The sequence below is a fragment of the Scheffersomyces spartinae genome, assembly GCF_019049425.1.
Source record: "Scheffersomyces spartinae strain ARV_011 chromosome Unknown scaffold_1, whole genome shotgun sequence".
Taxonomy (NCBI): domain Eukaryota; kingdom Fungi; phylum Ascomycota; class Pichiomycetes; order Serinales; family Debaryomycetaceae; genus Lizanozyma; species Lizanozyma spartinae.
Window position 1 is genome coordinate 130,000 of NW_025065048.1, and position 27,157 is coordinate 157,156.

General features: G+C 39.2%; 10 protein-coding genes across 10 annotated transcripts; 3 read left to right on the forward strand and 7 right to left on the reverse strand.

The window, feature by feature from the left end:
* Positions 1-58: 58 nt before the first annotated feature.
* Positions 59-1,183, reverse strand: FDH1_1 (formate dehydrogenase (NAD+); the record flags this gene model as incomplete). Its single annotated transcript, XM_043190915.1, has 1 exon — positions 59-1,183. The coding sequence occupies one exon, from the start codon at positions 1,181-1,183 to the stop codon at positions 59-61; it is 1,125 nt and encodes a 374-aa protein (XP_043051592.1).
* A 904-nt stretch (positions 1,184-2,087) lies between these two features.
* On the reverse strand, positions 2,088-2,751 carry FDH1_2 (formate dehydrogenase (NAD+); the record flags this gene model as incomplete). Its single annotated transcript, XM_043190916.1, has 2 exons — positions 2,088-2,369; positions 2,689-2,751. 2 exons carry the CDS (start codon positions 2,749-2,751, stop codon positions 2,088-2,090), a joined length of 345 nt encoding a protein of 114 aa, XP_043051593.1.
* A 389-nt stretch (positions 2,752-3,140) lies between these two features.
* Positions 3,141-5,921, reverse strand: KQ657_000058 (pheromone-regulated protein; the record flags this gene model as incomplete). The annotated part of the gene is made up of 1 exon (XM_043190917.1): positions 3,141-5,921. The coding sequence occupies one exon, from the start codon at positions 5,919-5,921 to the stop codon at positions 3,141-3,143; it is 2,781 nt and encodes a 926-aa protein (XP_043051594.1).
* A 279-nt stretch (positions 5,922-6,200) lies between these two features.
* On the reverse strand, positions 6,201-7,481 carry KQ657_000059 (uncharacterized protein; the record flags this gene model as incomplete). Its single annotated transcript, XM_043190918.1, has 2 exons — positions 6,201-7,431; positions 7,477-7,481. 2 exons carry the CDS (start codon positions 7,479-7,481, stop codon positions 6,201-6,203), a joined length of 1,236 nt encoding a protein of 411 aa, XP_043051595.1.
* A 237-nt stretch (positions 7,482-7,718) lies between these two features.
* On the reverse strand, positions 7,719-10,065 carry IFM1 (translation initiation factor 2; the record flags this gene model as incomplete). Its single annotated transcript, XM_043190919.1, has 2 exons — positions 7,719-9,979; positions 10,062-10,065. 2 exons carry the CDS (start codon positions 10,063-10,065, stop codon positions 7,719-7,721), a joined length of 2,265 nt encoding a protein of 754 aa, XP_043051596.1.
* An 825-nt stretch (positions 10,066-10,890) lies between these two features.
* On the forward strand, positions 10,891-12,528 carry KQ657_000061 (uncharacterized protein; the record flags this gene model as incomplete). Its single annotated transcript, XM_043190920.1, has 1 exon — positions 10,891-12,528. The coding sequence occupies one exon, from the start codon at positions 10,891-10,893 to the stop codon at positions 12,526-12,528; it is 1,638 nt and encodes a 545-aa protein (XP_043051597.1).
* A 342-nt stretch (positions 12,529-12,870) lies between these two features.
* Positions 12,871-14,619, reverse strand: DBF4 (protein serine/threonine kinase activating protein; the record flags this gene model as incomplete). Its single annotated transcript, XM_043190921.1, has 1 exon — positions 12,871-14,619. One exon carries the CDS (start codon positions 14,617-14,619, stop codon positions 12,871-12,873), a length of 1,749 nt encoding a protein of 582 aa, XP_043051598.1.
* Positions 14,620-16,376: 1,757 nt separating this feature from the next.
* Positions 16,377-17,135, reverse strand: CDC34 (SCF E2 ubiquitin-protein ligase catalytic subunit; the record flags this gene model as incomplete). Its single annotated transcript, XM_043190922.1, has 1 exon — positions 16,377-17,135. One exon carries the CDS (start codon positions 17,133-17,135, stop codon positions 16,377-16,379), a length of 759 nt encoding a protein of 252 aa, XP_043051599.1.
* A 1,605-nt stretch (positions 17,136-18,740) lies between these two features.
* On the forward strand, positions 18,741-21,068 carry KQ657_000064 (uncharacterized protein; the record flags this gene model as incomplete). Its single annotated transcript, XM_043190923.1, has 1 exon — positions 18,741-21,068. One exon carries the CDS (start codon positions 18,741-18,743, stop codon positions 21,066-21,068), a length of 2,328 nt encoding a protein of 775 aa, XP_043051600.1.
* A 2,211-nt stretch (positions 21,069-23,279) lies between these two features.
* On the forward strand, positions 23,280-26,948 carry KQ657_000065 (uncharacterized protein; the record flags this gene model as incomplete). The annotated part of the gene is made up of 1 exon (XM_043190924.1): positions 23,280-26,948. One exon carries the CDS (start codon positions 23,280-23,282, stop codon positions 26,946-26,948), a length of 3,669 nt encoding a protein of 1,222 aa, XP_043051601.1.
* Between the last annotated feature and the right edge of the window lie 209 nt (positions 26,949-27,157).

Here is a 27,157-nt window from a genome sequence, read left to right on the forward strand (position 1 = left end):
TCTACATATTTTTTTGCTAAAAGTATATTACGTCCTTTTGTTATAAATTAGTTGATTTCTACTTGTTTTGACCATAGGCCCTTGTAGCATAGTGCCCATCAATGACAATCACATCTTGAGGACGGTAATCGTTCTTCCCGGAGAAATACGATTCCAAAATACTCTTAACTCCGTTACAGTATCTCTTTTGGGCATCCAAAGAAGTACCACTGATATGCTGAGTCATGGCATTACCACCTCCAAACTTGTTCCTCATGGTAATAAAAGGATGGTCACTTGGTGGAGGTTGAGGGAACCAGACATCACCACCGTAACCTGCAAGTTTACCCGAGGCCAAGGCATCAGAAACATCTTGAGCGACTACAATGGCTCCTCTAGCGGTATTGACCAAATAAGATCCATCTTTCATATGAGAAATCAACTTCTTGTTGAACAAACCCTTGGTGCTTTCATGTAACGGACAATTGATGGTCACAATGTCTGATTTACTTACCATGTCCTCCAAGCTTGTGACTCTCTCGACAATGTCGCCTCTCTTGTTAAGTATTTCAGACACTTTGTTCAAATTGTCCACTTGCTCCTTTGCAAGATCTTGGTAGTCGTAGTAGTAAAGTTTTTTGGGGTTGAAAGCAACCAATCTCTCCAAAACTCTGTATCCAATACGACCAGCTCCAACAGTCGCAATGACCTTATCTTCCAAATCGAACTCCATTTTAGCAGCTTGTGCAATATCCCATTCACCTTTCATAGCAATCTCATGGGCAGGGACAAAGTTCCGGACTAAAACCAACATGGTTTCGAGAACACATTCAGCTACTGAGACAACGTTGGACCCTGTCACTTCTAACACTCCAATCTTGCGCTTGTTGGCCTCGTTCAAGTCAATGTGATCAGATCCAACACCAGCAGTGATACAAAGCTTTAAGTTTGGAGCCTGTTCCATTCTTTCTTTTGTCACATAGACAGGGAAGAAGGGAGTAGAAATGATGATCTCTACATCGTGTAAGTTCTTTGCAACAACAGACTCGGTTCCTTCTTTATCGGAAGTAGTCACCAACTCGTATCCGTTCTCCTCCACAAATTTACGAATTCCCAATTCGTTTTCGACGCACCCAAGCATTAATGGTTGTTCCTTTGCATGATGCTTCCCATCATAGAGAACCAATAAAATCTTTTTTGCCATTTTAAGTCAATGTATAGTAGTAGTAACTTGAATAATAGAATCCTCAATATATTTTCCAGTGGATCATCTTCCCTCTTTATATTAGGGGATGATCAGGTTCCCCTCAAGCAACAATTGACAGGGACGGGGAAGTTTATTCCGGATCTCGCGAGCTTATTGCTACCATTTGCAGCCGGAACATAATATGCCTATGTTAAATATGGTGTGCTTAGGTCATGTGCTTTGTAATTGATTATGCGTGCGCATATCTAAATGAAAGAGATTGTATGGGATTATGACAATCTGCCTCGCAGTGCATGGGGGTGGATTGTACCTTAACGGGCAATTAATGTGGGGTAATTGCGAACAATCAATGGGAGTCCCGAAAAGGAAATAGCCCCCGACATTTCGACGTCTCCGAACACTGCTTCTGCTATATAATAAGAGTTGACTTAGGGTTCTCTAAAACCTTTAAGAATTCGGCAGGGCACATATTGGACGATTATCTGGGGAAGGGGACAATCTAAGAAGTGGGGGAGGAGGGGTCAAGCATAGGAGTGGACTATAATACATCAGTCATGGATACCATAGCCTAAACAGTTGAATATATCCACTGTAGATGTTATTTGAGCCATTTTCTTATGCAAAAAACGACAATGTCATTGATTTACTCGGCTTCTATCATAGTGAACCATAAAAAATGTACAAGTATATGAGCGCTCAAATGGTTTTATTAAAAGGTAAAACATAGCCCTGTAAAAATAGAGTCAATATCCGTCAGCTGTAAACTTATCTTCTTTTCACCGTAAGATTTAGTAGCCTGGCATCCATCAATGACAATCACAACTTGAGGACGGTAATCGTTCTTCCCGGAGTAATACGATTCCAAAATACTCTTAACTCCGTCACATCCAAAGAGGTACCACTAATGTGGGGTCATTGCAGTACCACCTCCAAACTTGTTCGTCATGGCTCCTCTAGCGGTATTGACCAAATAAGATCCATCTTTCAAATGAGATATCAACTTCTTGTTGAACGAACCCTTGGTGCTCTCGTGCAAACGACAGTTAATGGTAACAATATCGCATCTACTGACCATGTCCTCCAAGCTGGCAACCCTTTCAACAATGTCACCTCTACCATTGGGCAATATCGAAACCTGGCTCAACTTGTCCACCTGCTCCTTTGCAAGATCTCTGTAGTCGTACTAGTAAAGGTTTTTGGGGTTGAAAGCAGCCAATCTCTCCAAAACTCTGTATCCAATACGATCAGCTCCAACACCAGCAGTGATACAAAGCTTTAAGTTTGGTGCTTGTTCCATTTTCCTTGGTCACGTAGACAGGGAAGAAGGGAGTTAGATGATGATTTCCACGTCTTTCAAGTTCTGGTCAGCCACTGAATCAGCACCATCCTTGCTGGAGGGAACCAATTCTTAATCCGATTTTTTGCCAAATCGACGTATGCCCAATTCGTTTTCGACGCATCCATGGTTGTTCCTTTGCATGGTGCGTACCGTCGTAGAGAACCAATAAGATCTTCTTTGCCAAATTATGAATTAAAAGTGTTTTGAGGAGAGGAGACAACTTCATTATTTATACTTGAACCACACTATGTCATGGTACGTAAGCTTCTCCTATTGAAGCACCGTAATTATTTCCCCAGACTATTTTGCACCCACCTAGAACCTTTATACTGATACCTGCGGGACGACACCTGCTCGGGAAAAGTATGAAGCAGTTGATCCATACGTTGATCCGGACTCTTCTTAAACCATAAAACCCAACTAAAGGTGCTTATTAAGGCAAACATCAAAAGATGCTCTGCATATCCGATTACCGGACACATCGGGATAATAACCACGGAGCGGTCTACTCAGATCATAATTGCATTTGCCTGATACTTTGTGACACTATTCTTCAACCTAAACCATAACTAAAACTATATCCTTATACTGTCCACCTGTGAATAGTTGATTGCTTCAAAGAGCGAAAAGACCAGTCTTCTTCTTCCCTAAAGGATAGACACAAAGAGCAGCCGCAAATAACCCGACACTAATCCCAATAGCAACTTCAACCATAGTTACTCCAAAGGAAAGTGAATTACTACTAGTCCCTGTCAGTGTAGTACTATTGCTATGGGTGATTTTATTTGCTGATTGAACACCTGCAAGCAACGAACTCTGCAGAGCAATACCCGATGGCACTTGAACGAATATGGCTGGAAGCATTGCACTAACTGCCATCCCCTTACCAATTCTGGAATATAAGTTCCCAAGAACACCAATAATGAAGGCCCCAATACAAGCTGTAAACTCTGTAACGCTCTGAAAATGCTTACCAGCAAAAAATGTAGCAATATAAGCAGTTGATGAGATCCCTATCATTATAGGTAATTGCTTCCACTCAGCTTGATTAATTAACCCGAGAGTTGCAGTAAAGAGTGGCACAAACAAAATACGCCATTTACTATCCAATTGGTGGGATGCTGGACAGATGGTCACATTTGTAGCACCTTTATCGATCCAACCATATAATGCTGCACCTAACGTTATCCCGAACCCCAAGAACAATGAGTAAATAATAGCATAAAACATCCGGACGGATCCTGCAACGAGATTTCTGGATTGTAATTCCAATGACCCACATAAAATGATGTAACCAGGTAAAATCAATGCTAGACAACTCTGAACAAGGGCTCCAAAGCAAAAGGTATTACTATTGTTAATCGATCCAAGACCCCGGGCAATGAAGGAAACCACAATAGAGGCCGAGACTTCAAAGACAGAAGAATATAAATTGGAAATCGATGAAACAAAAAATTGCATATACCCAACGCAAAGACCAATGCCAAATGCCACTGGTAAGTCGAGCCATCCTCCACCAAATGCCCAAGGACAAACTGAAAGCGATCCCAACCCGTACAAGATAACACACATCCAAGGAGCATACAAATTTCTAGTCTTCATCAATTCATCAAGTTTATGAGAAGCATCATCAACACCAATCAAATCATGTATGACGTCTTTGTACACCTTATGAGTTCGAGAAAGCTTATATAAGTTCAAACCTTGAGCACATCTAACCAAATGGACTTCTGAAGTTCTGGTTGCAGCATCACCAAATGAAATCATCATGCATCCAGGGAAATAGATGAATTGACCATCAATTTCCAAAACTCTACTGGTCATGGTCATATATTCTTCTAATCTATGAGTAGGGGCACCATATAACATCAAAGCTTTACACATTTTTACAATAAACCGTTGACGATAGAGGATCTTTTCAATATGAACAGTGATCTTTTTGGCATTTCTTTCATGATGATGTCTGCGGATATTGCGAAGCTTTTTGATGTTCTTTGTAGCTGTATTTGTAGTACCTGCTGTCTCCATCTTAATTTTCTTAGGAGCCTTGGGAACGGCATTTCTAAATGACGCAAGATTAGAGTTAGTTTCTTGATCGCCAGACCCCCCCAAGTTCTGCTGATCTTCTGAGTCTGACTCGGATCTGGTAGGAGTTGTGGTCTTCTTCTTCATCTTCATCTTATTGGTGAACCCAAACTTCTTTAACATATCTGTAGTTGAAGTTGGACGTGAAATTTCACTTTGTTGTTCATCTCCTAAGGTAGACATCCGGGATCCCAAACTGAGGGTTGATTTGGAAGCTTGTGGTTGTTGGTACAACTTTAAAAGTGACGATAGAACACCAGCCTGAACATGCTTTGGAGGTGCCACATAGTCATTGTCTTCGTCTAGTCCAAAATCTTCTTCATCTGAGCTTCCGTTGTTCCGTAAATAAAGATCAGGGTTGTCCACATAAAATTGTTCAGAATTTGTCAGTCCTGAGTAAGACGAACTGGCCTCAAAATTATTGGGCTTATTATTGTCCTCATCAGGATCCTCGTTAAGATACTTTTTTCCTATTGATGGAGCATGGACAGAAAGAAGATTGAGTGCCTCTTCATTGATATTTCTAGGATTCAAACGCTTCAATTCTATAGCATCTGGACCTTCTTCAAACCCAACTACTTTTTCAGCATCTAAATCCTCAGGTCCTTCCTCGCCAGCATGAGATGCACCGGGGGCCAATCCTCCACTGCCCAACCCTCCACCTGATTGCATCATATGACCGATAAACGTATCAGAATTCGAGGTGTCATTATTGGTGCCAAACTTATCTCTTAATGACATCTTTCGAAGGATTCCCCTGAGTCCCCCCGGCGAACTCCTGTCACCTGATAGATCATCCTCTGTCAGTGCGAAGGGGGGTTGGGGAAGTTGCTGTTCAGTGATGTCTGCCTCTACCAAATGGTGAGACTTGATTGAATTGCCTCCATCGTCTGATTCAGACGAGTACTCTAGCTCTGGCTGAGGATATGAAGATGTGGAGATGAAAGGGTTACCTGAATGTGTGGATAAGTCTGAGTCAATATCTCCATGAGACTGCGACGAAGGAGGTGCGGTATGACCACCGAAACTAGGGACGACATGAGACAGCCGTCCGGGCCTATGACCACCACCACTTTCTAGATGGCTCCTGTCTACGTCGATACCACTTCCATTTTCATCATCGTTATAATCGTCTTCTTCATAGTCTTCGTCTGAGTCCAGTATGAACATGTTCGCGGGACCCCGTTGAGGTTTAACACCGGCAACAGGGAATCGCACCGATTTTCTGGTTTTCTTTATAGAAGGAAGTTGAATCTTAGGTTGATACGACAGGTCATCGTCAGAACTTAAGCTGCCTGTAGAATTGACCATGTTGTTTTTGGTACAGTATTAGCGAAAGAACCACTGCCCATGCACAGATCAATTGCATTTTGCAACAGGGTGTCTTATAAACCATCGTCTGACGTAATACACGACATTGTTTGTGGCACAAGTGAATGAGAATCGTGCGCGTTACATTAGCGATTACGTAATGAAGACTACTCCGGTACAGCAATAGTATACTATTGGATGGTTGACAATACAAGGTTGCTACTTTAGGGTCAAGTATTACTACTAGAGCATAGTAGTGCACATAGACTGGCTGTTGCCTTATACCAGCTGTTCCCATTGAACACCAACCCATTCACTAATATATCCAACATGGTTATCATCAAACATCTCGTCGGGAATGTAATCCTCTTCATCTGTGCACACAATAATAGTCCCCCACGACATCCCATTCAAGATATCCGTCAAGGTGACATCGTTGTCTTGTAAGTTCTCTAGATCCATGATAGCCTTAGGCATCAATTGTAATTCGAATCGGCGATGCGTTGAAGGGTTATAAGCTGGAGGTGCAACATTAAAGTCTTGATGGTTCTTTGATGAGAACTTAGATGCAATCTCATCTCGACCGCTATAGAGTAATGGCTTCCCATTCAATTCGTATCGTAACACTTGTGCAGGGTTATGTTTAACGGTATTGGTGAAGGCTTCAAAGTATTTATCGTCTAACATGCTTGCCATTTGTGAGGCCTGGGGGTTTAATTGTGCACTGGATGATGATGATAATCCTATATCTTCGTCTTCGTTGGTGGATTCGTCGTCCATTTTTGCAATAAGATCTTTATACTTTTCCAATTCTGGTTCCATTGGCATCTTTTTAAACTTCTCCTTTTCAACATAAAGGAAAAAACCGGGATATTCTGGTAACTTTAAGTTGGATGCCGGTTGTTTAACCTTCTTGTTCTTTTTAGGAGCATTCTTGGATGCAACCGAAGCAAATGTTTCGAGCAGTTTCTGTTCAGATTTAGTAGCGTTGGAAGTCGTGTTGGTGTTGCCAGCAAAAGGATTGGTATCGATGCTGGTTCCAAAGGGATTGGTATCAAAGGGATTATTGGAGCTAGTAGCAGCTGAAAACAAGTCTTTAGTTAACTCAGCATTCAATTTCTTCTTATTCTCTAATTGAAGCTTTTCATCCAAATCGGCATTGATAGCCTCGTCTAACTCCTTTTTGATGGCAGCCACACGTTCTGGATCCTTGGAAATTGCACGGATGCATTTGATAGCTCCTTTCTTCTTGGAGCATTCCTTGGTGTTCTTACATCCAAAGATGTAAATTACTCGATCATACAACTTACCATCAATAGGCGAGAAGGCTTGCAAGAGCAATGCCATTTCCTTCTGGCAATTATCACATGTAATGAGGCTCTTATCTGGGGGAGAATTGGGGTTCAACCAAATCGGCTTTCCTCCAATGAAAGTATCTTCAATAGTTGGCTCTTCTTCTTCAACATCAATGGGTGCATCAACAAACCCAAGAAACACTTCAGAATTGGATCTCTCGTCAAGCAGTTCATCATCCGAATAGTATTCTTCTTTTGACGACATAATTAATCACGGCCTAATAGGGGAAGATAGTGTATAGAGATGTTACTCTGAGTTGCATGTTCTTATGGTTTTGATGAAAGGTAGTGCACTGATGCGATGAGGTTCAAGTTTCACGACCGAATACTATTTAAGGTACAACTACAGTACGTAACTAACAATAAATAGTACATGTATCCTATGTGTATGTATGTATGTACATGTATCTCTATGTATTTGTATGTAAGTATCTATATCTATTTACAAGTACCTGGTATGCTCAATGTCTTCGTAGACTTGAATCTTATCACCAGCCTCAAACTTGTCCCACTTGTCAAAAGCAAGACCACACTCATTACCCTTTCTAGCCTCAGCAATGTCTTCCTTGACGTACTTCAACGAGGTTAAAGTACCTTCATAGATTTGCTCGTCGTTTCTGAATACTCTCACATTAGAAGTCCGTTTAATAGTACCATTAGTGACCTTGCACCCAGCAATACTAATCTTCTTGGTCTTTGTAGAGATGGTAAATACATCAGCAACTTCAACTTCACCCAAGACTTTGGTTTCAATCTTTGGTTTTAATTTAGATGTAAGTTCTGTAGTCACGTCTTCAATCAAATGGTAAATCACATTATGTTCCTTGATCGCAACTCCCTCTCTGTCAGCTGCAAGAGATATCTCTTTGGGTACAGCAAGGTTGAAGCAAAAGATTTGAGCATTGAGTGTCTTTGCTAATTCCAAATCACTCTGAGTAAGAGCACCAGTTTCACATAATATAACATTAGCTTTAACTTCTTCATTCCCAATACCATTAATGCTTTCTTTGATAGCTTCAGCAGACCCAAAAACATCGGATTTAATGATGTAATTACATTGAATACATTGGCTTTCATCCTCCAACTTTTCTAAGGCACTGGTATCTAGCCCAGCCATTTTCATTTCTGCAATCTTATTGCGTCTAGCCAATTCTTTAACTTCTTCTGATCTTTGCTCATTGATTTGTTCAACTTCTTCTCTTTGCTTAATAGCCTTTTCTCTAGCAATCCGATGAGAAACTGCCTTTCTGGCTCGTCTTTCGTCCTTTGCTTGAATCACAAATTCACCTCCCACGGGTAATTCCTTCCATCCAAATACTTGAGCAGGAGACGAAGGACCAGCCTTCTTAATGCTGTTTCCATTTTCATCTCTTAATCCTCGAACCTTACAATATGTGTTTCCGGCAACTAAGATGTCCCCATTCTTAACTGTACCTCTTCTAACCAAGACAGTAGCAACATATCCAACTCCCTTTTCAACTTTAGATTCAATGATCCAACCTTCATTTGCAACTCCATCAGGCTCAGTTTGGAGCTCCAACATTTCACTCAAGGTAATAATAGCTTCTTCAAGCTTATCCATGTTTAATCCAGTTTTACCTGAAACCCTTACTGTCTGAGTTTCTCCACCGTAATCTTCAACATCAATGTCATGCGATGCCAAGTCACCAACAACTTTATCAATGTTTACTCCATGCTTATCACATTTATTTATAGCAACAATTAATGGTACACCAGTCTTCTTAATGTGTTTAATGGCTTCAATTGTTTGTGGCATAACGGAATCATCAGCAGCAACAACTAAAATAACAATATCGGTTACAATAGCACCTCTTTCACGCATCTTAAGGAAGGCAGCATGCCCCGGTGTATCCAAAAAAGTAATTTGCTTCTTTGATTCAGGTGTTATGGCTGTGAAAGCACCAATATGCTGAGTGATCCCACCAAACTCCTGTTCCACAACTGAAGATTTCCTTAAATAATCAAGAATAGTGGTTTTGCCATGATCAACATGTCCCATTATTGTTACCACTGGTGGTCTGGGCTTCAATTTACCAGGTTTCACAGGCTCACTAAAAATATCCTCGACAGTATTGGCATTCAGTACAATTGCTTCAAAGTTAAACTCATCAGCAATTAAAATGGCATTATCCTTCTCTAAAATATAATTATGTCTGACGTTTTCAAATCCTAAATCTTCCATACTCTTGATAATCTTATTAAGTGGAACATGCATTATGGTTGCCAAATTAGACACAGTGATGAACTCTGGGATCTTGATTTTGATTCTCTCCTTTTCCTTCTCTAAATTTCTCTTCCTGCTATCTGTTTTCTTTGGTATTGTAGCCGTACGCTGCATCGTCAGTTTATTGGCATTCCCCAACTTTTGCTGATCCTTGAGTTTTTGTTTCATTTCATTATATTGTTGGTACGAGTTTAGCACTGGTTTATTTCCTTTACTGTTCAGCTCTGGATTATTATTCGGGGAGTTCTGATCTTTTTGTTTATAATGGCCTCTATAGCCTGGATTAGTCAGTGATGATGCATTTTGAAATTTCCGTTGGGGTTTCTGGTTGGAGTATTGTGCAGCAAAACGATTAACCTTACCCGAGGGATTTAGAGGCACCTTTGGACTTGTCGTTTCAATTGAATCATCTCCATTCTGGGAAGGTCTGGTAGTCTTTTTTTGGAATCTAGAAACTCCTACAGGTACTTTGGGAAGGCCATCTAGAAACAGTGAGTACAGTCGATGAGAAGACCCGGTAAATCTCACACTATTTTGCACGCATGTTCTATGGAAAAACATACCTTTGTTGGGAAAGATCATGTTTCCCTTTTGAATAGAGTATATAATGATAATAGTAAGATATTGTACTAATCGCTGATTAGTTACTGCCTATAATTAAGCTAAGCTATATAGTGCATTTCCCTTTCTTAGTATAAAAATTTTCGAAACTGGTCACGTGACACAAGCTATAACAGTCCAGAATCTGTACCTGGAATATTAGTATTCATGAAGGGGCTTATTAAAACGAAAAACTGTCTCTTTTGGTCTCAAGCAACACCAAAAGGAAAGTGGGTTATTCCATTCATACGAGATAGGTGTAGAAGGCTGCTAGGTGTATCGAAAGTACGTATGAAATAATTTACTGAAAGCCGTAAGTTTATTTTTTCACAAAGAAACTAACACCTGGTTTCCAAAAGCAGGTAAAATATCGGTCGCTTAAAATGACATTCTCGCTAATGGACATTCATTGCACACGCAAGCCACCACCACCACCTATATCTGATACTTCCTCTCATGATGTACAATAGAACGAAGTAAGTACATGAATATAAATCCGCGCTACCATCACAATCAACTGTAATTAGATGCAGAAAATTACTGGATGCGGTAAGGTGTACAATTCGGCTGCGAAAAGTTTCAAGCCTGGCTGCAACGAAAACTTCCCGATACGGCAATAGAAGGTTTGCTCTAAATTTAAAGGTATAAGTATAGATGATCTTGTCTTAACAACTAGTCGGACTGAAAAAATAATAGAAAGTCTTAGTAGGATACATTTTTCACTTCTTTACAGTGAATCAATAGTGACTCTTTTGAAAAAATTTACACCATGAAGTTTGAAGCATTTGTGGTGGCATTCTGTCTTGCAATACAAGTGCAAGCTGCTCCCTTAGAAGCCAGAGGGTTCTCTATTTGTTTACCTGGATCTCTTGGTAAGATTGTTAGTGGGTTTTCAAACACTTTCTCGAGTTTATTTTCCAAATGGTTCAGTAAGAGAAGTGATGAATTGGCTTATTTCCAAGTACAAGAATTGTTAGATGAGTTGGAGAACACTGGTTTATACGAAGGGTTTGTTACCCATTACGTTGCTAATCATCCTGATTTTGCTAAAGAATTTGAAGGATGTTTAAAATCATCCATGCGATCGGGTGATATTTCCTTAAATGATATCTACTATTCCATGGAGAAACAAGGTTTGTTTGAACATTTCTACGAGAAGCACATGAAACACACTAAGCCTAAGTTGATTAACCTCTTCAACAGTGAAGGCTTGAAGTACGATGTATATGAATCCAAAAAAACAGAATCTCACCCTCATGATTCTTACTATGAAAATAAGAAGACCGAAGCAATGAACACCTTATCCAAGTTGATGGAATACGGAATCGATGCACCTTCGGAAATGTTTGACTACATTGTCCAACTGTTATCTGAAGCACACTTAACTTCCCATGTGACCAGATCTCTTGTTGAAAGAGATAACGGACAAGAAACTGTGGACTGGTTGATTAAGTACATGCAAACACATTCTGCAGATGATGTGTTGAAGACTATTAAGGAAGCCAACATCTCTGAGAAGTTGGTTGATTTGGCCATGACCCACTCTGAATACTGGTCTTGGGCTTTAGGTAGCTCTAAAAAGGTAAAAAGAGGTATCATTGGTTCGATCTGGAACTTGGTAACTGGTGGTAGTAGTGGTGGTTCTTCTTCTTCTGTAAGCGGATCAGCGGTTTCATCTTCTACCAAGGCAAGCTCCTCTCCCGGTTACGGTACTGCAAGTGCAACATCATCCATTTCTTTGATGACTGGTCAAATCCTCACAAATCAAATTCTTACTTCTGGTGTAGCTTACTCTGCTGCTGCTGCTGCTGCTACTGGTGCCGCTACCACTTCAAAGAGTGCTACTGCCACTACCACCAAGTCCACAGCTTCATCCACATCAACTAGCGACCCTACCTCTGGGACAAACTTGGTTGGCTCCATTATGACCATCGTTTGGGACATCATTAAGGGAGTTGTGAATGGTACTGCCGATCTGAGTACCCCTAGTACCATTGGTAAGATAATCTTGGGTGCATTACGTTTTGTTATCAACCTTTTAAGTGGTGGTGGTAGTAAGTCATCGGGCTCTTCTACCATGTCAGCAAGCACGACAGCTTATGCCACAGCCACCTCTACTTCCAGTGCTACTTCTGCTACTTCTTCTTCTACAGGAAACCTGACTTTGTCTTCATTGTTTTCAAGTCTTTACAAGAGAGATTACACCTTTGGCGAAGGATACGGTATTCTCGGTGATGTCATTGAAGATTTGTATATTAGAGAAGTCGAAAACGGTGTTGACTTGACCAAGAAATCTTTGGAAGGATTCCCAAAGAACAGACAAGATTTGGAAGTGTTCAAGAGAGAAATGGCTGATTACTTCTATGAGAATTTGCTTAGTGAATTTGCTAAAAGGATTGGCTTTTAAAATCATCAAGTTTATTAATTGGTGATCTTTGAAGTCAGTCCTGGGTAAAGACTTTATACTCTTTTTGTTTGCTTTTACGATGGTTTTATTCTACTTCTTCTTTGGCTGTTAGCCAGCTTACTGTCACGTATGATATACGTACAGTTTATACCTTTCATTTTATTTTATGATTTATTTTTTAAAAAAATGCTACGTTATCTAAACCTACGTAAGAAACCTGACCCGAAATTAAATTATAGGACTGAACTTTCCTTTTAGCAAATGGAACCTATTATTAATATTTTAGATTTGTTTTCATTCATGAACATATAAGTTTAAAAGTAGTGACATCCTTCTTTAATTTCATGCATAATTGAAGTCTCCATTAGAGACTACTTGCCCTAAAGATTTATTCTCATTAAGAATTCGGATCAACTTATCAATATCTTTGAAGTTGCGATCATCACAGGCAAAGTTACGGTGACGGTTACTCTTAATATGATCAGCAAAGCAGTCATATTTAACACGACAGTTCTCGCAATACCCAGGCTTACTATCCCTTTCACTTGAATCTAATTGTGCTTGCTTCTTCTCCAACTGTTGTCTTTTGATAACAATCCGCCGCTTTAAATTGTTGAAGTTACGTGAAGAAACTTGTGACATAGTTGGTCCCAATCCATTTCCACCTTGATTTGCGGCACTGTTGAGTGTTGAATCCATTGAAAAACTCATAGCATTAGATGCTCCGTTGAAACCAGATGCAGCAACATCAAAAAATCTTTGAGAAGGTTGAACACATGATGAATTCCGGACAAGTGCTGGTGGCCTTCTCAAAGATAATAATTCAGCAACTTTATTACTGGATTCTTCTTCATCTTGAGCTGTAATATATTCTCTAGTAGTGGAATGATCATTCTCATTATTATTGTCATAATCATCAACAGTAGTAGTATCGATCTGCATTTCGTTTTCTTCTTCTGAAAGCTTATTTTTCAAATTTTTCATACCTCGCTCATCATCATTATTACTTTTGGACGGTGAATTGAACAGCTTTTTGGAATGGGAGACGATTTCTTCACTTGCACGTTTTAAAATTAACCTATATTCCTTTGCAGCTTCAAATCGTTGTTGTCGCCTTAATCTTTTCCGTTCAGAATTCTCCAGTGTATCAGGTATGAATGGACATTTCCCATCTAATGTTAGATAAATCGTTGGATAACTAGCACCGGGTACCCATTCTCGAACAGCTATAGGTCGAACCTGTTGTGATAAATCATAGACAAACAAAAAGTTCTTATCCAAATAATGGAAATCTTCACGCTTTGCATTAGGATCCTTATCTGTTGACCCGAAAATTTTTTCTTCCTTCAACAAACTTGATAGGCGAGGTTTAGATTCATTTAAACTATGGTTCAATCTCTCATCCAGAACACCTAAATTCTTAAGGAAACGGAAAACTTTAGTATAATCCCAAACTTTAGCTTTCAGTTTACTGGCATAATAAAATATATCTGACTGAGAATATGCTTTAGATTGTGAGTATAATCTCCTGGACACTATTATTGTAACTGAGCCATCATAGAATGGAGTAATGGTACATCCTATCTCTTTAAGTGCCTTATATGCTCGTTTATACTCTGCTTCTTCCACCAGATGACTCTTTAAATCAGCAACTCCATCGAAATATACTACTGATTCCTTCATAATCCTTTTCCATTGTTGTTGCCAATGATACAAATCAGCACCTTGTAAACGCGACTTTCCCTTGCTATGTTCTTGTTCATGGTTTTGATGCAGTTGATGTTGGTGTTGGTGTTGATCTTGAGACTCCTGAGGGCGCTTTTCTGGTTGAAGATTCCGTTTAACAACTTCTAGACGTAATCGAGTCCCATGCAATTTGGCTGGAGGTTGTTGAAGGGAGTTACTTGAATCTACTCCACCACCTTCTGTTGATGTTGGCTCTTCTTCAGTAAACTTACGTTTATGAACAGGTGAACGGATATTTCCGCTGGTTTCCTGAAGTGGTAGTCTATTGGTTGTATTGGCTAGCACTGGCATTAGTTGATTCTCGGGTTCATTGTATGTGGTGGTATGATGACTACCGGGAGCCATTTTCCTATGACTATGCAAGCAATTAAGCGGATAACACTAAACCTAACGTAATGTGGATTGTGATGGTCCCCCCTCCGCTCACTATTGGAACGATCCCATACAATTGATAGTGATTGTATTCAATGAATGTAAGCCAATGTAGTGTTTACAAAGATTTTTCTCGCACTCCTTCCACCGTTGGTTTTGTGACGTACTACGTTTATGCTACCGCACCGCGTGTACAATGGCATAACACTTACTGCCTGAAAAGGAAGTCTAGTGTGTAGTGACATAGACTTATTTGGAATAGGCAATTTGTGTCGTGGCTGTTGCCGCATTCATTTTGTCGCTTTATGTTCTTACCCCCAGCGGTAATTCCTCTGTTTGTAAAGCGCACAGTCGCGACAGCATTGTTTTGGGATAAGCCATGTAACAATTGGACGAAAGTATCGATGAAGACGCTTTCGGAAGGTAATTTTACATAATGAAGAGTGAATAAATCTAGTGTTGCATTTCTTAGGTGCACTATTTTGCTACGACTTTTCACATTTATGATCGGCAACAAACGCATTCGTTGACCAGTAGTGACTTATTGCTACTATACCATACACATATAGTTATATATATATATATATATATATACATCTACGTATACAATACCACATTATAAAAGGTGTTTGTCATTAGGTGAAAAAAAGGTGAGAGGGTTTCATTTTCTTTCGTTGCTCTTATCTACAACATCAATAGCATACTTGGACAGTGGAAGGTCTTCAAATCATAAGCTTATTGAATAGATTTATATTCTTAGTTTGTGACAGGTAAGATACCTTTATTGCTGTTACATTTTGCTTGTTGTTCTTGTTTCTTTGGTTGTTCCTGTTGTTGTTTCTTTAGTCGATACCACTCCCTTAATCCTGGCCATGCTCCAAGCTCGCCTGATTTCCAATTTACTAAACCAAGGTCTCAAACCTTATTTGACACCCAACCCCCTCACAACTGCATCGTCATCTCCTGGATCCAAGTCATCCAAATCCACATTCGCATCAAGGTCAAACAGCAATAACAACGGAAATACTACTAATACAAATTGCAGATCAATTAATGGGTCCACCCTTATAACTCCAGAATCTAATGCTCCACTTTCCATCTCTCTTCTCAATGGTGATGGACTACCTTTAGCAACGGTTTTCAATGAAGATGTTGTCAGTAGCATTCATTCTCACACCGACTTGAAGGACCAAGTGCACCAAATGTATCCGCTTATCGTTCGGAACGCTATAGGACTGAATTTTGACTCTACATGGCGCAAAGTATCCTTAACTGATGATATTTGTGCAATGATAGCACTGCTTGAAACAAATCGTCCCGGGGGGCTCTTTTTAATTATAATTTACCACACAAAGATGCCAGACCTGATAGCAAAGATTAAGCTAGATGAGTTACAGAATGCACTCAATAAAGGGTTGAAGGGATATTGAAGTGTTTTGGGGGGGATAGATATCTATACAATATGAATAGCAATTAGATGATATAATAGTATGTAATATGGATTGATATACATTCTACTAAAGTTAGTCATTAGCAAGCGTACCAGAATGCAGTTGGTAAATGTAGTCGAAGCACAAGTATTAGCTTTAGCAGCATACAATATTGAAAGTAGTAATAGGAATTGTTGGTAATGGAGGTGGTGATGATAATGATTATGAAATACCAACGAAAGGTTTGAAATGCATGATATAAGGTATTCCAATATATGTAGACAATATACAAGGGTTATGTCACTTTCCAACAAGATTGATATCTGAGTTTTCATCTTCATCTTCAACATCATCATCGTCGTCATCCTCCATGTTATCATCCATCAAGCTTTCTTCATCGAATGATTCCACTTCATCATCATCGTCATCTCCTTCACTTTCATACCAAAAGTCTTCATCCACTGGTTCTGGTTCATCATAAGCGTTGATAGCGTTTGAATTACCATATGCTGAATGTTCCAGATCAGGAATAACAAAATCTTCAGGGATATCCTTTTTCAGTCTCTCTACTTCTTGCAATACCTTCTTCTTATATGCGTCTGGGTTCTTACGTAAGTCAACCCCAGCGTCAACATTAGCAGCTGAAGAAGGATTTGGATCTTCTAAAAGTGAAATAATAGAGATAAGCACCAGTTCTACTGTTTGCGCTGGGGACCAGGTTTCCAGGTCTGGTTCATCTGCAGTGGGATCACCTCCTTGATGCAATATTGAAATGCAAAGTCTACCATCTCGATAAACATTTGGATGATAAATGGCTGGAGTGAACCGGAAAGTGGGGGGCGAGAAGGGGAAATCCGGTGGGAATCTCATTTGACCCTTGAAATAACCTCCGTTATACATGCTGGAAGTGTTGTGAATGTAGATTCCAATATTCCAAAGAAAGATATTGTCATCGTCCAACTCAATATGAAAAGATGGGATTCCTGTTCTGGGGTCAGTCAAATCTTTATATTGTCGTTGGAGTATAGCGGCCGCTGACTTGGATGATGTAGACATCATGGCTAATTAATTTGTTAAGTATATATATAATAAGACAACCAAGGGGAGGTGGTGGTAGTGAAGTTGTTATTGAATGAAATGGTTTAGGTTTCAAATGTTAAGATGCTGCCACTATATATAAAAAAGATGCTGTTTGAATCAAAGTTTGAATATAAAGCTAGAGTGGAATGAACGATGCATTTGTAAGGTAACCGTTTACAAATGGCTCAACACAAACATTACGGCAGGCAGAAAAAAAGAAAAAGAAAGTAGTATCCTATTGGTAGCGCGATGGTCAGTTAGAAAATGGGCCGTAGTAAAAAATGTAGGAAGAACTAGAATAGCAAAAGTAGTAATAACAATATTAATATTACTTTTTAACACATATTATTGTATATCAAATGAAATAAATATATGGGGTAACGTTTTGATACATAAAACAGCATACATCTACAACTTACTCACATGTTTTCCTCATGATTGAAGTATAACTACTTGTTTCCAATTGCTCGTGGAGCGCTCGTCTATAACTCCATTTGAACCGCAAGCCTTGTGTTCTGCTACTGCCTATTATATATGATATGTTTAGGTTTATATATGTCCTTTAGTAGTTATGTATGGTGTTTGCAGGTTTGTATCTTGGTCATAGTATTTTTGTGACTAGACGAAGATTCACGGTATAATCCAGGACAATAAGTCAAACTGGATCCACCTTTCCCCATACAGGCTGACCCATTTCGAGGCGTAGGTAATGAGTTCTCCATACAATAAAAAATGGAGCAAACGGATTACCTAGTTACCAAAATATTTAAGCAAACTAACCTTCGATGACATGACTCTATTAGTTCCATATACACTCTATGTCAAGGTATAAATATAAAGTAGTAATTGCTTTGATAAGTATAGCGATATCGAGATGCTGGCATATCAAAGTGTTTGAAAGAAAAAACATTACGGTACAAGTAGGATTATGCTAGTTGGTAACAAGCACGCAGTTGGTTTACATGTTGGGTAACTCATATATGTCTTAATTACTGTGTAAATTAGGTTCTTAGGAAGTTGTGGGTGTAGCATCACACATTAGTCGTTATGCTGCGCTACCATTGGTAATCGCAAAGGGTTTGGCCTACTTGCGTACAATATGTATACATTTATAGGTGAAACAGATCAACAGGCGTATACATATGTTGATCTCTGTATGACAAGTGACTTATTTTGCTACAGTAAGCTTTTCAAAATCATGAAAAATGCAAACTCCCCTTAACCCATTAGCAATGTATGTGATATCATCCAATTATCATGCAAATGCCAATTTAGTATGGACCCCGATCGATACTTTCTTCTGCAATGATATGATAAGTCGATGATGGGCTGATCGTGAGCTTATTGTGAGATTATCATAATCATATATATTTACTCTCTTTCTCTCTCCGTAGGACTTAATTTCGGGGTCCTCCTTTTTATCTTTATCTTTCCTTACGTCCACCACCACCAAATTCGCACTGTCGAAAATCAATTCCCCCACAATTGCCAACGAGCAATAAATATACGTCGATCTTACCACCCCCATACTCTCTACCAAGTTAGTATAGTACACCTTTGACCTAACCCCCCTTAGAAGCTATAATGGATTTTGAAGAACAATTGGAGAAGGCAGAAAAGTTGTCTGCACCATCTTTAGTAGGAGCTTCCTTGAGATCAGCTGATGATTCCGCTCACCAAAATTATATTCACCCTGAAAAGTCAAATCCCAACAAGCTGGCTCAATGTGTTGCTCACAGCAGTGTTCCTACATCAATCGATAAGTTGACTGCCTCGTTGGATAATTTGATTAACGAAGGTGCTCTTTTGGGCTCAGAAGAAAACTTTGACTCCTATTTGGATACAAATGGTAACGTTATCAAATCGGAATTCTCAAAGAAACCCGCTTCCCATGTTGATGACAAGAAGGCTATCTCTGAACTTCTGGAAGGAATCGCTCCAGAGAAGGAATCCGATGGTACGTTGCCCATACCAGCACCAATCGCTAACAATAGTGTTAGTGATAGTGCTGTAGCCACTATCGCTGTTGAATCTGACTCGTCTCAAAAGAAACCATTCTATAAGCAAAGTGGTGACTTTTCTACTCCTAACTTGTCAGAATACCAATTGGAACACGAAATCACTGATCACGCTGATTTGTTGGCAAATATTCAATCACATGATCCTCACCGTTTACCCACTGACGGTTCAGTGTCAGATTCAACAGATTTGAAAACTCCAACCAATGATTCATTCCGCAAACTGGCCGTATCTTCACCTGCTTCAGACACACTGTCCACCTCCAAGAGAAAGCAACAGAATTTGTCTAGTTTGAATCATGATTCAATTCATTCTCCGTACTTTTACACTGATTCCACTCCAGTTACTCATTCGGAATCTGTTAGATCAAGATCAAGATCAAGATCTCAGAACCCACCTGCAACTCCACATGCTGTTACTCAGCCTTCAGCTGCAGCCCAAGAAAGATCCAGATCAAGATCTAGCATTAGACCTCACTTGGCTCGTGGAGACTCCTACAAGCTGACTCACCTCGAGGAACCATCTAAATATGAGTTACCTGCAGACTTCACTGATGAAACTATTTCAGTTCGTGAAGACGAAGTAGCTGCATCAACTAAAGAAACTCTGGAATCTTCAGCTTCCACTTCTAGAAAAGTTGATAATGGAGACGATGAAGATGATGATGATCGTAGATCAAGAGCTTCTCGTCCAACTATGGGAGAGCTGATTGCTGCCGCTGAAAAGGAATTAGCAACCCAAGGTACTATCCAGACTCAATTGTTGCGTGATCCCTCTTTGGTCACAACAGGTGATTATACTAATTACAACGTTGATACCCCTGTTCCCAACTATAGCAGCGATTTAGCAACTGAGAGACTCACTTCAAGTGTGCAATACTTACGTTCTATTTCTCGTTCTAGGTCTAGACAAGCCAATGTTAATGTTAGCAAAGATGATGCTACTCTGAAAGAGTTGGTTGCTGAAGGTGCTTTGATCTCAGATGACCCATATTCCACTATTGACCAATTAGATTCCTTGGTTGAAAATGTGTTAACTAAGGATTCAGCTGCTGATCAAAGGGCGAGTTTGACTAGTAATAAGAAGGCAAGTTTAACTAATTTTAAGGAAGATGCGAGTTTAACTAATTCCAAAGAAGACACGAGTTTGACTAATTCTATGGAAGATGCGAATTTAACTAATTCTACGGAAGCGAGTTTAACCAATTCCAAAGAAAATGCGAGTTTAACTGAAGCTAATGAAGATTCAAGTTTAACTAATTCAAAGGAGGCGAGTTTAATTAATTCCGTAGATCGTGAATCGAAGCCAGCAGCTGATGAAGAATCCGAAGAATTGAATAACACTGCGCTAGGTGATAAAGCCATATCTAAAGAATCTCAAAACAAGGTTGATGCTGAAGATTTGGATATTCCTGGATCATTTAAGTCTGATGAAGCTTTAGATGAGAATCCAAAACAAGCCCATGTTGAAGTTACTCCAGAAGCTGAAAAGGCATTAGAGAAAATTAAGAAGGAAGAAGATCAGCCAACCAGCAAATCTTCCAAGGCCGAGGACACAGATGATTTTGATCTTGAGAATATGGAAGTGAATCCTGAAGAACTTCGTGCTCACTTGGAATCTCAGCCAGTTTACATCTACACATCTTTAGCAGGAGGAATGCAAATTATGCCTCGTACCAATCGGTTGGTTACAATTTTGAATGCCAATCAGATTAAGTACGAACTCCGTGATTTAGGAACTGATGAGGCTGCAAAGAAGATCTGGAGAACCTACTCCAAAGGGAAAACATTACCTGGTATAGTGCGTGGAGATGATTTCATTGGAAATTGGCAAGATATTGAAGAAGCCAATGAAGAATATCGTCTTACAGAATTGCTATACGAAACCTTCTGATTTATCCCGCTTTTGCTTGAAATACATAAATAAATATGATTATAAATTGTCTTTTATTAATGTGTGTAGAAGAGAAAAAGATTAGATAAAAGAATCCATTGTAACCCAAATAATGTCACGTGATTTGTGATGCTCAACTAAGTATAGGTGTTCTTGTCTAACCCTGGGTGTACCAACCTATTCCTTCCAATAACTCATTTTGGAGTACTGGGCTTTATATCATCTATTATTAGATACTCCAGAGGCCTGGAAATCGGATTATTGTATTTTTGTTATTCTTGTTTGCTTGCTTTCTCCTTTTGCACCATTTAAGAGGCAGCTCTATGTTATAAGAAGTTACTCCTTAATACCCCTATTATCCATTAAGGATTTTATAGTGATATACCACAACTGTGAATTGGCATCATTTTTGTGCCCTCATTGAGTGGTACATGACTATTGATTAAGTTAAAACTTCAAGTAGTCTGCCATTCACATAGGCTGCAACTTTATGTAGGTTGCAAATTCACATTCTGAAGATCAAGTATTTGACCCAAGATGGGCTAAGTGTCATAAACTGAAGTTCGCTATTATGATAAAACATATGCAATTGGCGCCACTAGTGGAAGATATTTTAAGCAATGGCTCCTCAAGATTACAGCAAACTATTTCTCAGGTATGGTAGCTATGAAGGAAGTAAACTATTTGAAAGCTTCATAAATTAACTGGGGGCTCGAAACCAGACTTCAAAAGAAAATTTTTGAGTACCTGGAGAATACTCCTTCCTAAAGGTGATAGAAACTAACAAAAGCATCATGCTTTGATTACTTGATAAAGGACTATGAAAATCTGAATCAGATCCCAAAAATTTGGATAACTTGGTTAAAATCTGAACCACTTTAGTTACTTTCGTTCAAAAGATAATCAATACAAGCGTATTTGACGTTATACAATATTAAATTACTCCTACTATGGGATTTCTTTCACGAGAAATCCTTAACCAAAATTCGATAAGCACAAGTACAACCATCCAGGGAGTAAAGCGACCAGAATGACAAAATATAAGCAGATTGCAATGTGAAATACTAGTGAAAACAGATTCAAGTATTTCAAGTAAATAACGACAGAAAGACAAAGTGCTTATTGGATACCGCAAATGATGCTTGCTGATTAATTTGAAGCTGGGAACGATTGGTGGTTCAGTAGTTCAATCCGATTATCTATACATTGATTTGCACCTTTGTAGAAAGTAAGTATTCAATCAACACTTACATGTAAAGGTAAAAACACCAAATCTGCAAAGACGAGAAACCGTCTTTGAGCTGTAGATGCAAACTGTGAACATTGACATACGCATAACCTTAATACGATATTCTATAAATTACAGCCCATGCTTTACCATAATAATGCAAAACTCAAGCCTTCCTTCATAGCGCGATTGGGGAATAATATGTCATGCGATATTAGAATTGTTAGTGTACAGTTGTTGGTCGGATGCTTTCAAAATCAAATTGCAGAATGTAAAATTTAACATAGTGTATTTTGGAAGTCCTTAGACTACATTTAGCTGGAAATGTCTTCTTTTTGCAGCAATTGCCAAAAACAAATCAAGTGACATATAATCACAAAAACAATGAAACATGGCCATAGCTCTCTAATATCATGCAATTGCAGATATTTAGACTTTTTTTTTTCAAAAATGTAGAGCTAAAGATAACTACTTTTACAATTAACACTTTAATAGTTTCATCAAACTGGTAATCGTGGTTATCACACGACCAGGGCCCTGGAAATATACACGCAATGAAACAAGTTTATTATATTGAAAAGACAGCCTTCAATTCTACTCAAACTATATATATACCAGTATAAGTTATTCCATCTGATTAATAGTATCAGTCATTACATGCAAATCCCCGAATACCATACAGTACGCTCACTAGTCTGATCCAACTTGCTTATGTACCCTTTTTTCATTATCGTATTTTTCGCTACAATATGCAGTCCCAATCACTTGTATATACGTGTTCAACCAAAAGACCGTTAGAGTGTTGGTGAAAAATTGGACTAAGACAATGGCTGACAGAGTTGTTGAATCAAATTTCTTTTCTTCTTTTCTTTTCTCTTTTCTTCTGACTCTCCATCATTGGTTCTTATCACCAAACGTGGTACTACTTCCCCCTTATTCCTGTAATCTCCCGCTGCTTTCAATAGCATTGATCCTAATCGGTTATGTCTACTCCTGCTGAAATTATTGCTGCTCGTGTTAATGGGTTGATTCTTGACTCTGAACCAGTAACAACTTCTTATATTGATGAAGACGAATTTGATGATGCTGAATCAACTGTTTCATCAATCTATTCTACTAATAGATCTACCCCTGCTCCTTCTATTGCTGATGAATCAGCTTTCCCTACCTTGGGTGGTTCGTCTGCAAGTGGCCCAGCGACTCCAGTTTGGGGACCATCAATGAAGGTATCCACTCCAGCTGTTTCTCAAGCTCCTGCTCTTTCTACTTCTGCGTCTTCTTCTCGTAAGGGATCCCCATCACCTCTTTTCAAGTCTTCCACCATCCAACAGGCTTTCTCCCTCAATGCTGAAAATTTGGTTTCCCTTTCTTCTCCAGAGTTGAAGAAACTTTTGGCTACCATTAAGGCTGAAACAAACACAAAAATTGATACAAACTTTTCCCAACAAGCAAGAATTAGAAGTTTTGTTGTTTCTGGTAAGCCTGACGATGTCAAACAAGCAAAGAGACTGATTGTTCGTAATTTGACCAGTCCTCTGACCAAACAGATTTATGTCCCTTCAAAGGCTAGAGCTGCTATCATTGGTCCAGGTGGTAAGAATTTACGTCCTATCATTGATTCCAATAGCGTTCGCATTGATATTGACTCGGAAGTTGTGTATCAACCAGAATTAGCTGAAGATTCTGATGATGAAGACTCATGTAACCTTGTTGCCATCACTATTAAAGGTGATGTTGAAGGTGTTAAGGCTGCTGAAGCCTCAATTCTTGCCATTGTTGATGGCTCTACTAAAAACACTATTGCTACTATTGCTGTTGAAGAAATTGTTAAGCCATTTGCTCAAGAATTATGTAAAGATGTTATCGCTGCCAACCCTGCCATTGACATTTCCATTCCAGCTTTCAACTCACTCTTTTCTAATGTTGCTATTTCTGGTCCTCGTAAACCAGTTTATGCCGCAAAGAAGGAAATTAAACGTATCTTATCTGAATACGAACTGAAAGTTGTTGTGGAAGAAGTCAAGATTCCTCAAGTCAAACACAAGTTCCTCCCAATTGAATCTATTTTAGAAGAAGAAAATGTTTTGATCAAGTTACCTACTGACGGTTCTATGAATGTCAAGTTTCTTGGTGAAAAGAAGAAAATTGCCCTGGCTAAGGAAAAGGCTAGACAACACACTTCTCAATACAAGGTTGAAGTTTTGGAAATGTCTAAAGCCCACAAGGGTAACTTAAACCATGTCAAATCTGTAGCTGCTCTTTTGAAGAAGAAGGGTATCTTTGACGAAATTGCTAAAACAAACAAGGTTACTGTGAATGCACCAGATAATGCTGATTTGAGTAATGACGAGATTTTGTCTGTTCCAATTGAAATCATTTTTAAGAATAATGAAGATGAACAAACAAAGGCTACCAGAAGAAGCATTGTCCACACTGTTAACAAAATTCTTCCTTCTTCTACTTTGGTGGTTGAGGACATTGACAAGTTTTTGATTCCTCGTGTTCCTGAAACCATTGATGAAGTAGCTGCTGCCAATAAAGTTTCTTATGTTGTCTTGGGCTCCAGAATCACTTTGTTTGCTGATGTTGAAGAGCAATCTAATGAACAGGATCAGGATGATTTTGTAGAGTCTGAAGAGCCAGCTGATGGAAGTGCTGGTTTATCAGTTGTAAACGAAGCATTGGACAGTTTAAGAAAGTTCTCTAAGGATTTGAGCACAGTTGAAATTGCTATTCCTTCTGAAAGTCAACTTTACTTCCCACCCTCTACCATTGATGCTATTGTAGGTGCCGTTGACTCTCAATCTGTTAAGGTCACCAGAAAGAATAACAGTGTCTCTGTCATTGGATTCAAGAGTGATGTTGCTACAATTCAAAAATTATTTGCTGCTGCTATCGCTGACAACAAAGAACATGGTGACTCATTTTCAACAACTATACATATCCCTTCATTTGTTGTTCCTAGAGTTATTGGTAAGAGTGGTGCCAACTTGAACAGCATCCGTAGTGACTACGACGTCAAGATTGACGTTGAAGGATTTGATGGTGCCAAGGCTGATTCCAATGACCAAAGTGCCAAGAGCGAGATTGTAATTACTGGTATTAAAGCTAATGTTGAAGCATGCAAGGCAAAATTGCAACTGTTGTCAAAGAAATTGGCAGACGAAACAATTGTCAGATTAAGAATTGAACAGCAATTCCATAGAAGACTTGCAGGACCCAAGTTCTCCTATGTGAATAGATTGCAAGATAAGTATAACGTTAAGATTAGATTCCCCAGTGAGTCTAACGGTGGTGGTGCTGATGCTCCTAAGTCTAAGGATGAAATCACTATCAAGGGTGCTTCCAAGGGGGTTTCTAAGGCTGAAGAAGAGTTGAAGGATTTGTATCAATACGAAAAGGAGAATGGTTTCAAGAAGACCATTCAAATCCCTGTTAAGGCTATTGCTCTTGTTTTGGGTAAGGGTGGTTCTAACATCAAGGATATTGCTGATGGAACTGGTGTTGAATTTGATTTCCATAGAGATGATGAAGCTGAAGCTAAGTTAGGCTATGCAGAAGTTGAATTGACTGGTTCTCGTACCGCATTGAAGGAAGCCACTGACAAAATTAACGAGATTGTTAGTGAACAAGAAAACTTGATTGAAAAGACAATCAATGTTGATCCTAAACATTTCCGTGCCTTAATTGGTACTGGAGGTCAAACCAGACGCGAAATCATTGAAAATGCTGGTGGTGCTCACTTGAGTGGTCCTAAGTTCAACCGTTTAATCAACTTTCCTGCCGAGGGCAGTGGATCTGATGAGATCACAGTTGTTGGTGACAAGAAGATTGTTGATAAGGTGATTGAACAAATTACCAAGATTGTTGAAGAAAGAGAAGCTGTGATTACTGAAGGAATTGAAATTGCTAAGGAAAGACATGGTTTGATCATTGGACCTGCTGGATCAGTTCGTCATGCATTAGAAAATGAATTCAACGTTAGAATTAGGGTTCCTCAGCAAGCATCTTCCAGTAACATTATTGATGTTACTGGATTGCCTGAAAGAATTGAAAAATTGAGAGCAAAGTTATTAGAACTTACTAAAGATGAATGGAATCGTGTCGTTGAAGTTCCTACCAAATATCATCAACTAGTTAGTGAACGTGGTGCTATTTTGAAAAAGATTGAAACGGATTTTCATGTTATTGTCAAGCACGGGAACTTAACACGTACTGCCAGTAAATTGAATTCTGCTGCACCTTCTTCGCCACCAGAATCTGCTGTTGGCGATAATGGAACCAAATTTACTATTATCACCGAAAAAGAAGAACAAGACCAAGCTGAAAATGGTGAAGGAAGTACCATCCCATGGCGTTTGATTGGTAGTGAAGAAGATACTTCCAAGGCAGCTGAGTTCATTGCTGAACGTTTAGCAAGAGCTCAAGAAGCCACTTCAAAGGGTTTCTTCTACAGTAGCAACCCTTCAGTCTTTTCTAAGATCGTTGGTAGTGGAGGTTCTACCATTAACCAAATCAGAGCTAAGTCCAACTGTTTTATTCATGTTCCAAGAGCAAAGGATAAGTACAACCAATTTGTCTTTTTAACTGGTTCAGAAGCTGCTTTGGAAAAAGCAAAGTCACAAATTGAAGCAGCCATTAAGAACCAATAATCGTTTACATTCACTTCATCGTCCTTACTTAGAACATATTGTACATAAAAAAATATACATTGAATTCAATTTTCCGAAGTAAAGCTACGGCTACGACTATCGAAGGTTATGTTACGGCAGTTGTCACTTTTTCGCAGCCAGCCACAGCAGGTGTTGCCATAGGTGCTTTTAAACAGTCACGCGATGCAATGGAGCGAACGTTATCTTGG